Raw genomic sequence first — 17,531 nt, 5'->3', positions numbered from 1 at the left:
TGATGCTTGTGCCAGTCAGTGCCCCCCTCATTGTCTCTCCCTCTTCTTTTTCTTTATCTTTGTGCTTCCTGCCGTGGTACCCCCACCCCCTCCAGAGCTGCTGGATGACCAGCACCCTGTGGTCCGGTTGCTGCGCAGTTTTTCCTCTGACTGCCCAGGGGGCCGGCCAGTCTCCTTGGATGCCACGCTGGCGCATCACCTGCACCAGTGCTCCTACCACCTGCGCCTCTTCCGGAACTGGCTGCGCTCAGGCCAGGATGACCCCGAGTGCCTCTACGGTACCCCCTGCCACCAAGCTGGCTGCTGCCACTACCCTGGCTGGGACTGACTGCTTCGCTTATTGCACTTCTGGCAGGAGAGCCCACGTATTCCTTTCTTTTATTTACCCTAAGTTATGTGACTTGCATTTACTTGCTTGGATGGGATTGGGGCCAGGCTGCCTGGTAGCTATAGCATTGGCTGCTCACTCTTTCCTTACTGCTTCCTAATGCTACCCATTTCCAATACTATTCAGTACAGGGGTAATCTCTTGCCCTGGAATCTGTTCTTATCTCTATAACCTTCTACTACCACCATCTTCAAATCCAAACATTTTTCTACCTACTCTAAGGAGCTAGAGACTGCACCTCTCCTGCTCTCCTGCCACTAGAGTACAGGGGGAAATTGAGGCACAGAGGTCTCCATTGAATCTTTGAAGCAAACAAGAGCCAGAGGTTAGAAGATGATCAGGTATATTTATTTTGAGGATTTAGTCATTGATGAATAGGAGGCTAAATTTTGCATAGATATTACTGTCCTGCCTACCTTAAGTGCATTTAAGGAGATGAAGAGGAGGCATGGGAAAGATTTGGGACTGAAAAAGTGGTTGGGATGTGTGCTTCTTGATTCTCCAATTGGGACATTTTCCCCCCAATAGACCCTGGGATTAGGGTTACACATTTAGATTTACCCTTTACCCTATCCAGAGTGGTGGACCTACATTGGAATTACTGGGCTCAGAGCAGAGAATCAGTATTTATTATATTTCTTCTAAGGAGGTTGCCTCATTTTCCTGATGGAATAAAGAAATCCTAGCAAGTCTGGGGTCTTCTCGTGAGAACAGAAAGGAGAATCTTTGCTGTGATAGGAATGACCAAGAAAGAACCTCCATCCCCCAGCCTGTTCATGCATGTGATTTTCCTGGGCTGAGCTCCATATGTATTGCATGCCCTCCAGCTTGCTTCCAAATATTTTGACCTTTCTACCCATATCCTGAATCTGCATGACCCCTTCTCAGATTACATGCCCTCCTCCTTAATTTGGTTCTCTTATACATGAGCCCTGAAATCTGCTGTTTCTTCCCAGCTCCATGACCTCCCTAACCTCATTTAGACCTACAATTTCACCCTTCCTACAGATCTTTGTTTTATTCCCCCAGAAAGTATAAGAGTAATGTAGGTGCTTACCCTATTGGGATTCTGTTGACTTTTCCATGGGACATTGCAGGCTCTCCAGAGGTAGGATGAGAGGTGATTTGATTCACCTGGAGGCCTTAGCAGGTAGACTTTTTAGGAAATTTGGAGGTGACAGAAACAGACTTCTGTTGGGCCTTTAAAGAGCTCCCTTTCATGAGAATCTTGGATACCCCACACTCCAATAGCCACGGACTCTCCTGATGGCTCTCAGGGACTCTCCATGCTTCCTTGGCCAGTTGGGATATATCTGGCAGGAATAATATTGACTTTGCCCATCTCTTTTCTAACAGGATTTGAAGGATGCTCCATGGTGCCTACCATCTACCCCCTAGAAACACTGCATAATGCCCTTTCCCTGCGTCAAGTAAGTGAATTCTTGAGTAGAGTCTGCCAGCGCCACACTGATGCCCAAGCACAGGCATCTGCAGGTATGGAAAATACTCTTATTTTGTACCCCTATCTCTGCCCTTACTTTCATGCTTTCTAGAACATGAATAATAGAGTAAAAAGATAGGCACTCAACAATATACAAAAGTTGACTTGAAAAAAATGTTTAATTACATAGGCCAACTCAAAATCATAGAAATAGCACTCCTTCCCAAGTTAACTTATAAGTTTAGTATGATCCCAATAAAAATACTGCTGGTTTTATAAAGTAAGACAAATTGATTCTGAAGTTCTCATTGAAAAATAAATAAACAAGTCTGGCCGATGTGGCTCAGTGGTTGAGCGTTAACCCACGCACCAAGAGGTCACCGGTTCGATTCCCGGTCAGGGCACATGCCCAGGTTGTGGGCCCTATCTCCAGTGGGGGGCATGCAGGAGGCGGCCAATCTATGTTCTCTCTCGATGTTTCTATCTCTCTCTCCCTCTCACTTTCTCTCTCTCTAAAATCAATAAAGGAAAAATAAACAATCAAGAATAGCCAAGAAAACCTTAAAAAGAAGAGCAATGAAGGGATATTAGTCCTACCAGATTTTAAAACATTCTATACAACTTCTATAATAAAAACAGTATAATATTGGTATATGAATAGACAGAGATCAATCAACAAAATAGAAAATTTAGAAATAGATAAAGTTAGCATTTCAAAATACTAATATTTTGATATTAGGGGGGAAGATAGACTTTTTAATAAATAGAGTTGGGACAACTGGTTAGTCATTTGACAAAAATTAAAATTGAATCCATACTTCATGCTATATACTAACAGACTCCATGCAAATCAGAGATCTAAATGTAAAAATAACACCATGCAGTAGGTAGCTCCAAGGGCTTGTCCTTTTACAGAAACACCAAAAAATCAAGCAAAAACTGACAGAATCAACTTTATCGGAACTCTGGAAAATAGTCAAAGGTTTGCAACAACCAGGAAAATTCTGAATCAAGAAGGAGGCAACCTATGTGCAGTTAAGAGTGTCAGCCCATGGATCGAAGGTCTCAGGTTTAATTCCTGGTCAAGGGCATGTACCTGGGCTGCAGGTTTTATCCCTGGCCCTGGTTGGGGTCATGTGGGAGACAAACAATTGATGTGTCTCTCTCATATACATGTCTTTTTCTTTCTTTCTTTCCCTCCCTTCCTTCCACTCTATCTTTAAAAAAAAAAAAAAAAAAATCAATGGAAAAAAAAATCCTTGGGTGAGGATTAACCAAAAAAAAAAAGACAACGACGACGACGGAGGTAACCTAAAAATGGCAGGAAGCTTTCCAGTATTTTCACTTGACCTTCTCGCACCCGTCTCCCCACCTTGGCAGTAGTCTTCAACATGACAACTTATATTCTCAGTGTGGGACCCTGGTCCGTGGTTCTAGAGAGAGCAGAATAGACCTATTTTCAAAGAATTATGTTTGTTGTAACTTGTGTGTAGGCTACCTGAAGGACCGACACAGGGTGCTTTCCTTTGTTTTACCTAACTTGGAACCCACTCAGTGTATAAATGTGGGTATGTAGAGGGTATTTCTTAAAAATATTATAAAGCAAATGAATATCATGCAGTCTAGGGCAAAAAATCATAGTTGAGGCAAACAATAGGGATACTGAAATCTAGGGAAGAAAACCAGTGGAGAGAGTTTCTTTAGGAAATTAGGCATTCAAAATCACCCACATATACTGGGAAATTTAAAAATCAATGCACAGCCCTGCTGGTGTGGCTCAGTGGATTAAGTGTCGTCCCATGGACTAAAAGGTCCTGGTTCAGTTCCCAGTCAGGGTACATGTTGGGTTGTGGGCTCGATCCCCAGTAGGGGATGTGCAGGAGGCAGCCCATTGATGTTTCTCACATCGATGTTTCTATCTCTCTCTACCTTCCTCTCTCTCTAAAAAATCAATAAAAACATATTTTATTTTATTTTATTATTATTTTTTTTTATCCTCACCGGAGGATATTTTTCCATTTTTTGCACAGAGTCGGAGGGAGAGAGAGGAAGAGAGAGAGAGAGAGAGAGGGAAACATCGATGTGAAAGGGACACATCGAGTGGCTGCCACCCGCACGACCAACCAGGGCCGGGAACAAACCGCAACCGAGGTACATGCCCTTAGCGGGAACCGAACCCGGGTCTCTCCGGACCGCAGGCGGATGCTCTAACCGCTGAGCCAAACCGGCCAGGGCAATAAAAACATATTTTTAAAAAAATTAAAAATATGCCTGGCCAATGTGCTTCAGTGGTTGAGCATTGACCCATGCACCAAGAGGTCACCGGTTCAATTTCTGGTCAGGGCACATGCCCAGGTTGTGGGCCCAATCCTCAGTGGCGGGCATGCAGGAGGCAGCCAAGCAATGTTCTCTCTCACCGATGTTTCTATCTCTCCCTCTCCTTTCCTCTCTCTCTCTGAAGTCAATAAAGAAAAAATATTTAAAATAAATAAAGTAAAATAAAATAAAAAACTATGCACATGCCTGGAGAAGGACATCTGAACACAAAGACATGAGAAGACCCTACACTTTTACCTCTGGCTGAACTCGAGAGTCAACACAAGCAGGGAGTGAAGGCTAAGGTGGTATTATAAACAGTCTGGTTAAGTGTTAAGTATCTCAACACAGAACCAATCTGCAAGCACTGTTAGAGCTCCTCTCCTCTCCTCTTCTTTCTACTCCTTTCTCTCCCTCCCCTCCCCCTTTTGATTCCTGGAAGATTCAAGGAAATCTTTGTCAAAACACTAGCTGAACATAAACGAAAGGAACAAAGATTTCAAAGACTACACATGACAAAGAAGACAGACTGTACAAAGATAGTTAGAAAAATCACTAAATGAACAGCTACAGACCACAGCAAACAACAAAAACAAACCCTGAGGGGTGAGGGGAAATCTGATTTTCAGAGTTAACACGTTGTAATATTCAAAATGTCTAGTTTTCAACCAAAAAATTATAAAATGTGTAAAGAAACAAGATAGTATGGTCCATTCATAGAAGAAATGAACAGAAATGGCCCTTGATGAAACACAGACATTAGCCTTACTAGACAAATATTTTATTTTTTCTATTTATCTTCCGATAGAGTGGGAGGGAGAGAGGGAGAGATATATATAGAGAGACATTGATGTGAGAGAGACACACCAATTGGTTACCTCCCACACGACCCCAACCAGGGCCGGGGATGAACCACAACTAGGTACATGCCCTTGGCTGAAATCGAACCCACAACTCATTGGTTTGCAGGCTGACGCTTTACCACTGAGCCAAACTTGCCAGGGCTAGACAAATATTTTAAATAAGGAAAGGAAACCAGGGACAAACAACTAAAGGAAATCAGGAGAATGACATCTCAAAAAATGGAGAATATCATTGAAAAGATAGAAAATATAATAAAGAAACCAAACAAATTCTGGGGCTAAAAAGTATAATAACGGAAATGAAAAATTTATTAGAAGTTTTCTTAAATTTTTTTAGAAGATTTAAAAAATTATTTTGTTGTTGTTAATCCTCACCCAAGGATATTCTTCCATTGATTTTAGATAGAGTGGAACAAAGGGAGGGAGGGACAGAAGCAGGGTGGGAGAAAGAAACATTGATGTTAGAGCGACATCAATTGGTTGCCTCCTGCACATGTCCCCACTGGGGCTGGGGCTCAAACCTGCAACCCAGGCACGTGCCCCTGACCAGAATTGAACCTGAGACCCTTCAGTCTGTGGGCTGTGATCTAACCACTGAGCCAAAACAGCCAGAGCTTCTTAGAAGATTTTAGCAGGCAGAAGAAAGAATCAGCAAACTTAAAAATAGGTCATTTGAAAAATATCCAGTCTAAAGAGGAGAAAAAAAAGAATGAAGAAAAATGAACAAAGCCAAAGAGATCTGTGGGACACAATATACATACCAACATATACATAATAGGAATCTCAGAAGGAGAAGAGAGTGGGAAAGAGGTAGAAAAAAATAATTGAAGAAATAATGTCTGAAAACTTTTCAAATTTGATAAAGACACAAATCTATACAATCAAGTAGCTGAAAGATAAATGCAAAGAGATCTATACCAGCACACATTATAATCAAATTGTCAAAGACAAAGACAGAAAATCTTGAAAGTAGCAAGAGAAAAGCAACTTGTCACATAGAAGTGGTCTTTAATAAGATTAGCAACCCATTTCTCATCAGAAACCAGAGACCAGAGAGCAGTGGGATGATGTACTTAAAGTACCAAAAGAAAAAAAAAAACTATCAACCAAAAATTCCATATCTGGCAAACTTTTCCAAAATGAAGTGTAACCTGGTCAGTGTGGCTCAGTGGTTTGAGCATCGTTCCATGGACTGAGAGGTTCTGGTTCGATTCCCAATCAGGGCACATGCCCAGGTTGTGGGCTCGATTCTCAGTAGGGAGCGTGCAGGAGGGAGTCGATCTTTGCTTCTCTTTCACATCGATGTTTCTATCTCTCTCTCCCTTCCTCTCTCTCTAAAAACAAATCAATAAAAACATATTTTTTAAAAAAAGAAGGATAAATTAAGACATTCCAAGATCAACAAAAGCTGAGGGAGTTTGTCACTAGTAGACCTGCCCTACAAGAAATGCTAAAAGGAGGCTTTTAGGCTGAAATAAAAGGAAACTAGGCAGTAAATTGAAGCCATACCAAAAAATAAAGAACTTGTGTAAAGGTAATTACATTGGTAAATATACAAACCAGCATTATAGTATTTTTTATTTGTAGCTCTTTTTATTTCATATATGAATTAACACACAAATCAATAAAACCATTATAAGTCTGTGTTAATGGGCATATAATGTATAAAGATATAATTTGTGGCAATAATAACATAAGGTGGGGACTGAGCTTTATAGGAGCAGTTTTTGTATGTTATTGAAGCTAAATTGCTATCAATTCAAATAAGATTATTATAAATTTAGGATGTTATGTGCAATCTCTATTGTAACCACAAAGAAAATATATAAAACATACAGAAAAGGAAATGAGAACAGAATCAATATGATTGACTACAAAAAACAAAAACAAAAAAATAACTAAACACAACAGATGGCAGTAATGAAGGAAATGAGGAACAAAAAATATATATGACATACAGAAAACATAGCAAAATGGCATAAATAAGCCCTTCCTTATCAGTAATTATTTAAAATGTAAATGAATAAAATTCTCCAAACAAAAGGCAGAGATTGGAAGAATGGTTTTAAAAAAATTATCCAACTTTATGTTGTCTATAAGAGACTCACTTTAGACCCAAAGACAATACATTGAAAGTGAAAGGATATATTCCATGCAAATAATAACCAAATGAGAGCTGGGCTATACTCATGTCAGACAAAATTGTCTTTAAGTCAAAAATTTTTACAAGAGACACAGAAGGTCATTATATATTGATAAATGTCAATTCATCAGGAGGATGATTATAAACACATACTCACCAAACAACAGAGCCCTCAAATATGTGAAACAAACATTGACAGAATTGAAGGGAAAAATAGACAGTTCTACAATAATAGTTGGACACCTCAATCCCCCCCCCCCCCCCCCGCCGCTTTTTATTCCTCATCCAAGGACACGTTCATTGATTTTTTTTTCAGAGAGACGGGAAGGGAAAGAGAGAAACATCAATGTGAGAGAAAATTATTGACCGGCTGCAACCCGACACGTGCCCTGACTGGGCCTAGGGATTGAACCCAAAACCTAGTGTGCCCTGACCTGGAATCAAACCTGTGACCTTTCAGTGTATGGACAATGCTGCAACCAACTGAACCACACTGTCCAGGGCTACCCCACTTCTAATAAGGCATCAATAGCTAGACAGCAGATCAATAAGGAAACAGAGAACTTGTTAGGTTTAGTATGCCAACTAAACCTAACAAACATTATGGAACATTTCACCAACAACAATATAATACAGAGTCTTCTTTTGTTTTTTTAATTAAATTTATTGGGGTGGCCCTGGCCAGTTTGGCTCAGCGGTTGAGCGTCGGCCTGCGGACCAGAGAGTCCTGGGTTCGGTTCCTGCTAAGGGCACATACCACAAAAAAAAAAAAAAAAATTTTATTGGGGTGACATTGGCTAATAAAATTATATAGGTCTCAAGTGTACAATTCTGTGATACATTATCTGTATATTGCATTGTGTTTACCACCAAAAGTCAAATCTTTTTCTGTCACCATATATTTGGGCCCCTTCATCCTTTCCTACCCCCCAGCGCCTCTTCCTTCTGGTAACTGCCATACTGTTGTCTATGTCTATGAGTTTTTGTTTGTTTTTCTTGTTTGTTTATTAGTGGCTTTCAGTTTTATATCCCATATATGAGTGAAATTATATTGTTCTTAACTTCTTCTGTCTGACTTGTTTAATTTAGCATGAAATTCTCAAGATCCATCCATGCTGTTGCAAATGGCAATATTTCATCATTTTTTATGGCTGAGAAGTATTCCATTAAATATATGTACCACATCTTCTTTATCCAGTCATCTATTAAAGGATACTTCAGCTATTTCCATGTCTTGGACACCGTTAATAATACTGCAGCAAGCATAGGGGTGCATATATATTTGCAAATAAATGTTTTTAAATTTTTTGGGTAGATACCCAGAAGAGGAGTCATATGGTAACTCTATTCTTAAATTTTTGAGGAACCTTCATACTGTTTTCTATGGTGGCTATACCAGTTTACATTTCCATAAGCAGTGAATGAGGATTCCTTTATCTCCACAACCTCTCTAATACTTATAACTTGTCTTGTTGATAATAGCCATTTTAATAGGTGTGAGGTACTATCTCATTGTAATTTTAATTTGCATTTCCCTAATAGCAGTGAAGTTGAGCATCTTTTCATATATCTGTTGGCCATTTGTATGTGTTCTTGGGAGAAGTGTCTGTTGAAGTCCTCTGCCCATTTTTTTTTTTTTTAATCCTCACCGGAGAACATTTTCTCATTCTTTGTTCAGATAGAGCGGGAAGGGGAGAGAGGAAGAGGGAGAGAGAAACATCGACATGAAAGGGACACATCGAGTGGTCGCCACCCATACGACCCAACCAGGGCCAGGGACAAACTGCAACCGAGGTACATGCCCTTAGCGGGAACTGAACCTGGGTCTCTTTGGACTGCAGGCCGACGCTCTAACCACTGAGCCAAACTGGCTAGGGCTGCCCATTTTTAATTTTTTTTTTCATCCTCATTCAAGGATCTTTTTCCATTGATTTATAGACAGAATGGAAGGAAGGGTGGGGCGGGGGAAGAGAGAGAAATATCAATGTGAGAGAGACACATCGACTGGTTGCCTCCCATACAACCCCGACCAGGGCTGGGGATTGAACCTACAACTCAGGTACATGTGCTTGACTGGGAATCGAACCCACAACCATTTGGTCCAAGGGCTGATGCTCTAACCATTGAGCAAAACTGGCTAGGGCCTCTGCCCATTTTTTAATTGGATTGTTTGTTTTTTTTAGTGCTGAGCTGTATGAGTTTTTTATATATTTTGGATATTAAGCCCTTGTTGGAGCTGGTGTTTGCAAGTATCTTCCTCCATTCAGTTAGTTGCTTTTTTTGTTTTGTTGGAGGTTCAGTATATTTTTAAACAACCTATGGGGTCAGAGATCCATTACAAAGGAAATTAGAATATACTTTGAAATGAATTACAATGAAAATGCAACATACCAAAAGTTATGGGATGCAGCAAAATCAGTGCTAAGAGAGAATTTATAGCTGTAAACACATACATTTAAAAAAGGAGGATCTTAGCCCAGCCTGTGTGGCTCAGTGGTTGAGCGTCGACCCATGCACACCAAGAGGTCACTGGTTCAGTTCCAGGTCAGGGCACATGCCCAGGTTCCATTCCCAATAGGGGGCATGTAGGAGGCAGCTGATTGATGATGTTTCTCTCTCATCCTTGTTTCTACCTCTCTCTCCTTCTCCTTTCCTCTCTCTTTAAAAACTCAATAAAACATATTTTTAAAAAAGAATGATCTTAAATAGAAACCTAACTTTATACCTTAAGTAATTAAAAAAAGAAGAGCAAACTAAATCCAAAGCTAGCAGAAGAAAAGACATAAAGAATAGAACAGAGATAAAGGAAATAAACAATAGAAAAAAATAAGAAGAATCAACAAAACAAAAACTTGGTTCTTTGAAAAAAATCAAAATTGACAAACCTTTAACTAGACTAAGAAAAATAACTTTAGAATACTGTAATCTGTAAATCCTTTAGTGGGACAAAAAGTATAAAATAATTTTAATCCTCGTTCAGTAGTTTAATTATTAGTGATAATATTGGTATCATTTTAAAACTATCTATATAATAGAGTAATGCAAATAAGGTAAGTAATTATGTCCCTATTACTAGGAACCAGGATTTTCAAGACAAGATAAATTAGATACAAGTATAAATTCAAAAGATGCTGTAATTTTAAATTTGAATTGAAAATATACTGTATATTATATATTATGGCTATTTGGTGGAACATCTAAGAATTTTTTCACCCTCACCAAGAACTAATTTTGTTGAGAATGTGTGGTCTAGGGCAAGGAAGGCACAAGGTGATCCTGGGACATGTAACAAAAGCAAGGAAGCATTCAAGCCTGAAGAGGCTCCCACTGCCAGAACTGGAATATTTTAGCATTAAAAATAACTTGTTGTAATTAATTAAAGTACACCGAATATATAAAAATGCACAAACTCATAATGAATTTTACAAAAAAGAAAACAAAAATAAAATAATTGTTATCTGCCACTATTGGAGAATACTTTTCACTAACTCTTTCCTCTGAAAACTAGTTAAAGGGAAATAACACATCCTATCTTTTCAGTAACAACTGCAGTTTAGTGTAATCAAATAGCCCCAGTTGAAGAGGGAACATTCTTCTTCACAGAAAATATGTCAGCTAATAAATGTTCAAAGGATTGATAGAATTAGAAAAGTCACCATTTGACACCCCTAATAAAATAATTAATGATCATCACTGGATACTAACACAATTAGTTGAAATGTTGGTGGGCTTGCATGGTGTTAAAGGATTACCTTTGATCAGAGGGGGAAAAGTACAGTGGTGTGATTTTAACCCAATTAGTAAATTTAGTCTTACTTAGTGGGACAGTGAAACATGTGCCTTTAATATAATATAATATAATATAATATAATATAATATAATATAATATAATATAATATAATATAATATAATATATACACAGGATCACCTTTTGAGGTATTCTTGCCAAAATTATTTAAACTGAATAATTTAATGACACTGTTCATAGCTAACTTCCAGTTTATAAGAAATACAAGGGATAGTAAAACAAGTTAAATGATTCATTTGAGGAAGCAATCAGATGAATCCAGAATGTGGGAAATGATGTTCTGTGTAAGACAGCTGACCATTCTTTTAAAAAAGTCACTATGAAAAAATAAATGGGGAGAAGGGCACTGTTCTAGATTACAAGAGACTTTGGAGACAACTAAATGTGATACATGGCTCATGTTTGGACCTTACTATAAAAGACATTTTGGGAATAATTGGGGGAATTTGAATATGGATTGGTTATTACATGATATTAGGGTATTATTTTTCAATTTTGTTGGGTTTATTCATGGCATATATGGCTAAATAGGAAATTCCTTATATTTTATTTTTATTTATTTATTTATTATTATTATTTTTTAATCCTCACCCAAGGATATTTTTCTATTTATCTTCAGATAGAGTGAGAGGGAGAGAGAAGAAGAGCGAGGGAGAGAGAGAGAGAGAGAAAGAACATTAATGTGAGAGAGACACATCGAGTGGTTGCCTCCCACACTACCCTGATCAGGGCTGGGGACGAACTGCAACTGAGGCACATGCCCTTGACTAGAATCGAACCCAAGACTCATTGATCCATGGGCCAATGTTAGTCTAACTGCTGAGCCAAACCAGCCAGAGAAAATTCCTTATATTTTAGAAATGCATATTAAAGTATTCATGATGTTTGTCATTTATTTTAGAGAACTTCAGCACTAAGAAATAGATGAAACAAGTATTGCAAAATGTTGACGTGTTAATATGTTAAATATAGAAGATGAGTGTGTGGGAATTGATTGTACTAGTCTTATAATACCTTTTTTTTTTTTTATCCTCACCCAAGGACATTTTTCCATTTTTTGTTCAGATAGAGTGGGAGGGAGAGAGAGGAAGAGAGAGAGAGAGAGAGAAATATCGACATGAAAGAGACACATCGAGTGGCTGCCACCTGCATGACCAGCCAGGGCCAGGGACAAACTGCAACTGAGGTACGCGCCCTTAGCAGGAACCAAACCCGGGTCTCTCTGGACAGCAGGCCAACGCTCTAACCGCTGAGCAAAACTGGCCAGGGTTTTCAATACCTTTTAAAGAATATATTTGAGCCCTGGCTGTTTTGGCTCAGCAGTCAGAATGTCAGCCTTTGACAGAAGGGTTGCGGGTTTGATTCCAGCCAAAGGCACATATCTGGGTTGCTGGTTCGATCCCCAGCCCTGGTGGGGGTTGTGTGGGAGACAACCAGTTGATGTGTCTCTCTCACATCGATGTTTCTCTCTCTCTTTGTGTCTCCCTTCCACTCTGTCTAAAAATCAGTGGAAAAATATTCTCAGGTGAGGATTAGCAAATAAACTATATATATGTATATATATATTTGAAAATATTCATAATATAAAGTTTAAAATATTCAAAATGGTTTGTGTAAAGGATGCTCCTTCTCAACCTGAGAAAATGTAAGTTGGTTTTGACTTATGTTGAGAACCTGGGACATTTGGATTCTTTTTCATATGCTTTTTTTTTTCCTTCCCTCTCTTTCCCCCACCTATCCAGCCCTCTTTGAGTCTATCCACAGCAACCAGGCCTCAGGTGGCCCATTTTCCCCACCCCGTACTCTTCATTCACCTACCATGCAACTTCGACAGCGCTCTGAGAAGCCCCCTTGGTGTAAGTAATCCTTTCTGGACTGTCTAGACAAAGGCCAAAAAGGGGTGGAGGAATTGGTGAGTGAGAGACCTGTCCCTTGAGGGAAAGGAAGATGAAGGAATGACAGTCTCATCTGCCTCTTCCAAGATGAAGGGAGAATCTATTTACTGTGTCTTGTCACCTCTGTCTCCCCACCCCTTCTATCTCACTGGGGAGGCTCCTAAAAGATAGTGGTCCAGAGGGTCCTTTGGGGAAAATAGGATGGATACTTCATTCTCCTCAGATTCCAATTTGGTTTCTATAGCTTCCTCAAGTAAAGATGACTTGGGAGGAAACCTGGATATATAGAAAAGCTGGGAGAAGGAAACTAGAATCTGCTACTACTTTCTACATGGTCTTTCTCTCAAGTTGTCTGTTCTCGGTTATTAGTTTAAGTTGAGGTGCTGCTTTTCCCCATCTTTTCTTTATCATCTCTAGCCTATCACCAATTATCCTTGTGAACAAAGAGGCCACAAAGAATTTGTAGAGTAATTGTAGGGAGGGGGAGCTACCAGTGGTAATCAGAGGGGAAATAAGGACCAGAGACACCAGTGATGGAAAAATCTTTCCTTATTCATCCTGCCTCCAGGGAATAACTAAAAATCAAATATGTCTTTCACTATTTTACTTGGGTAGGCCGTAAGCAAAGATTCATATTTCAGCATTGGGTTAAATAGTGGTAGAATTTTGCCCTTCTTCTTATATCCTGTATACAAAAGAAACTTTTCTCTTTAACACCAAGAATTCTGCCCCTGAATTTCAGATTATCCTACACTTACCCTGTCATTGTTTTTTTGACCTCTCTCCTACAGCATTTGTGGTTCTGTGCCCCTCTTGTCCCTCTCCCGCTTATGTTTCTGTCTGACCTCTTTGATTTGCCTGAATCAAATCAATAACTGAATATTAAGGCTACTTCTACTCTTGAGTGAATTCAGCTTACAGCTTTTTTTTCTTTTTTGTAATCTCAGTATCACGCGTATAGCCTCACTGGTAAGCATTTTTGGGGTCTGTCTCTCTCTGCGCTAAATAAGCCTTGTTGGCATAAAACCATATTCTTCTTTTTTTCTGCCTGAAGCATGCATCCTGTGATGATTCTTTACAGAAAAGAGATTGCTCGCATACCTTAAACTCAATGACTGATTAAGCCTTTGTATACTTGGGCTTGCCAGCTTTCCCAGGTTCTCTTTGATTACAAGATATTCAGGTGTCCTCTATTTCCAAAATCTATAATTATTGATATCAGAGTGCTTTAAATATAAAGTTATAATACCATCAGTAAATATAATATTTACAAAGGGAAAAGTAGATTAGTCCCCTACAAGAGGTTAATGAAGAAATAGAGGTTGGGTTAGGAATAGTCCCACAGTGTAATTAAAGACTCTGCGGCCTTCATTTTACTACTGTCAGGGTCTGGGAAGTTAGTTTTTATATTTTATATGTAGTATATAATATCCAAAATCTATAATATTGTATGTCCCAGTGCTCAGAGGGTCTTAACTTTGAATCCATGGATAGATTTCAGGCTAAAGTCTATGAACCCCAGGAATTACACGTAAAGATTAGTGTGAATATTCATATGTACATTTTTCTGGGAAGATAGTACACGACTTTCATTAGAGTTTCAAAGGGGTCAGTGACCCCCAGAAGGCTAATTAAGAACTGCTGTCATTTAGAGGTTCCATGGCATTCTTCCATCTTTGGGTAAATCATTCTCATTTTTAATGTTCCGATTTATAAGTTTTTCTGCATTCTTCTTACTTGTATCTTGGGCTATAAACAATGATTACCTATGCCTCAGAAATACATTGATTGCTTTAAAGGAATGATTTTTTTTTTTTTTTTTAAATATGTTTTTATTGATTTTTTAGAGAGAGAGGAAGGGAGAGAAAGAGAGAAACATTGATGAGAGAGAGAAACATCGATTGGCTGCTTCTTGCATGGCCCCCTAATGGGGATCGAGCCCCAAACATGGCATGTGCCCTGACCGGGAATCGAGGTGGGACCTCTCAGTCCATGGGGCAATGCTCAATCCACTGAGCCACACTGGCTGGGCTAAAGGAATGATTGTTAACCAAAATGTACATCAAATTTAATTGGGAGTGATTCAGCAAAATATATTGCCCTCGTCTCTCTCTCCACGCCACACCTTTACCCTATACCTACAGAATTAGAATCTCTGAAGATTCTATATAACCCTAATTATGAGCCACTGGGATAAAGTGTTCATATGCTTCCAAAGTATGAATGAGGGATCATGAGAATTTGGAATTGGGATAGTGATAACATTTGTGAAAAAACTGGATGAAGTGAAAGAACTTCTCTCCTGAAGTCTTAGATATACCTTAGTGCTTATTCCTGTAGTATACTTAGGCCAGAGCAACAGTTTCTGAACTGGGCTAACTTGGGAGTCTCTGCATAACTTAGAAAGAATTCAGACCTTCTTTCTCCAAGACATGAGTAATGTAGGCCATCTATTCTGGCATTTGAACTACATACATAGAATAGAGCCTACTCTTCCAGCTTGACTGATTTGGTTTCCTGACTTTGCTTTACAGACAGCAGTGGCCCTTCTAGCACTGTGTCCAGTGCTGGTCCTTCCTCCCCTACTGCAGTGGATGGTAATTGCCCTTTTGGCTTCAGTGATCAACCCTCCCTAAGTTCACACATGACTGAAGAATATCAAAAACATGGGCTGCACCAGGAGATCCCTGGGAATGGAGCACAAGAGCTTCCCACAGAAGGGGAGCAAGAACCTTTTGAACCAAACCAGTCCCCACAGGAACCTCTTGTAGAAACCAGCCAGCCACGTCAGGAGGTTGCTGAGGAGGTCAGCAAGCTATGCCAGCAGGTCCCTCCCATTAGCCAGCCTTGCAAGGACATCCCTGAAGAAGTCAGCCAGCCATGCCAGGAGATCCCTGACAACAACAAGCCATGCAAGGAGACCCATGATGATGTTAACCACACATGCCAGGAGGTCCCTCAGATCAGCCAACTGTGCCAGAAAGTCTCTGAGGAAGCTTGCCAGCTGTACCAGAAGAACCCTGAGGAGGTCAGCCAGCCATGCCAGGAGGTCTCTGTGGAAGGTGGCAGGCTGGTCCATGAACCTCCTGAAGGAGTTGGTGGCTTGGTCCAGGAAATTCTTCTGGAAGTTGGCAGGCCAGCACAAGAGATCCCTGAGAAGCTCAGCCAACCATGCCAGGAGTTCTCTTTGGAGGTTGGCAGACTGGCCCAAGAGGCTTCTGCAACTAATCTGTTGTCAGAGGATATCCTTGAGGTTGATACATCATCTCAAGAAATCCCTGAGGAGGGTGATCTACAGGTCCAGGAAGTCCCTGAGGAGGTTAAGTCCTGGCTGGTCCCTGAGGTGACTGACCAGCTGCCTGAAGAGGATGTTCCCCAAGCCCAGTATCCATCTAGTGATCCAAACCCTCAGAGCCAGTCTCTAGCCCATGACCAAAACTTACCCCTTCCACCAGCAAAATGTGATGATGAATCATTTTCTCACTGATGGTGTTACCCTATACCAGCCATTTGAGCTAGCAATTTTTTCTGTTGGCTAACTCACCTGCCAGCATAAGGTCTTGGATCTTACCAGAGGTTTCTGAGGAAGCAGTCCCCTGGCATGAAACATACCTGTGCCAGAGCTGGGCTTGGTGAGGGGCCAATTTCATGTTCAAAGCAGCCATTGACTCCTCACAAAGCCATTAGACTTGAATACGATTTCCTTTAAGGGGTGGGCTGGTCTATCATTACCCAGCCCCCTCTGAGCATCCAGGAAATTCCAGATTGTCAAAGGAAATGTCTCTTAACTGCTGAAGACACTGTCTGGGGACAAGTGCAAAAGGGGATTCCAAGGTCTTCACTTTTCTGAGGAAATATTCACAACTTCTCAAAGTACCTTTAGACCATATGTGCATTCAGGGGGGACTCTTGTCTTTGCTAGAATTCCTCAGGTGGGCCCAGGATGGCTGTCTGAAATGTCTGGGAAAAAATTAGTCCCTTTCCCAAACAAACATCGTCATGGCCACTAATCTTTAGACTGGGCTTATGGGTATTTCCATATCATCCCCAAGTGCCCTTTCTGCCCCAGTCCTGTTACTTTGGACACTAGCTCTTTGGAAAAATAGATATTAGATTGCTGTGAAAATTTCAGAGTAACTACTTAATATGCTCTGGGGGTTCTTGGCCAATCCGTGAAGCTAGGCCTCCTTTTTTGTGGGACTTTTTGGCTTAGGAGATGCTGTAGTAGAGAAAATCAGGTTCTATTTTAAGCAATCAGCAGAAATCAATATTGTACAGACATGAGCAAAGAATGAAAATATATATATATTTCTGTAGTAGTGCCAGGGACAGACTGGCCAAAGAACAAACACTCCAGCATCCCCAAGAGGTTTGTCCTTATTGTGTCGTTAGGGCCAGGTGTGATTATGAAGCTTTTCCCAAAGATCTGGGGATGGGAATGGGGGTGGGTAAGAGGGGTAATGCCTTCATTGGAATGGGGGGCCGGAACATTATGAGTGCTCAATAAATATGAAATATGAGAATGGTAGTGGCAGTGATGATGTCGTTTTGAACTCAACAAATTGACCTACAGAATGAGTGTGACTGTAAGTCAATCATGTCTGAGACTGAATTAATTTCAACCAGTCAAAATTCTTTGTAGTTGAGCCGGAATGGGCTATAAAAATATAGAGATCG

The 17,531-nt window shown here is 40.1% G+C and overlaps 1 protein-coding gene across 14 annotated transcripts in view; it reads left to right on the top strand.

Moving 5' to 3' along the window:
- The window catches only part of PPIP5K1 (diphosphoinositol pentakisphosphate kinase 1), a 47,304-nt gene extending 29,927 nt beyond the window's left edge, over positions 1 to 17,377 (top strand). For 7 of the 14 annotated variants that reach the window (XM_036254913.1, XM_036254889.1, XM_036254918.1 and 4 more), the window contains 3 exons: positions 1,745 to 1,882; positions 12,702 to 12,815; positions 15,389 to 17,377. In XM_036254913.1, the coding sequence (XP_036110806.1) occupies positions 1,745 to 1,882; positions 12,702 to 12,815; positions 15,389 to 16,341 (1,205 nt within the window). In that variant the 3' untranslated portion in view covers positions 16,342 to 17,377. Of the gene's footprint in view, positions 1 to 95; positions 279 to 1,744; positions 1,883 to 12,701; positions 12,816 to 15,388 lie in introns of all 14 variants that reach the window. The other 7 variants (XM_036254825.1, XM_036254839.1, XM_036254817.1 and 4 more) reach the window with 3 other exon arrangements.
- Positions 17,378 to 17,531: the final 154 nt, after the last annotated feature.

The sequence above is a fragment of the Molossus molossus genome, unplaced genomic scaffold, assembly GCF_014108415.1.
Source record: "Molossus molossus isolate mMolMol1 unplaced genomic scaffold, mMolMol1.p scaffold_m16_p_1, whole genome shotgun sequence".
Classification (NCBI taxonomy): domain Eukaryota; kingdom Metazoa; phylum Chordata; class Mammalia; order Chiroptera; family Molossidae; genus Molossus; species Molossus molossus.
The sequence above is the reverse complement of the archived record's forward strand: the minus strand, read 5'-3'. Positions and strand labels throughout refer to the sequence as shown.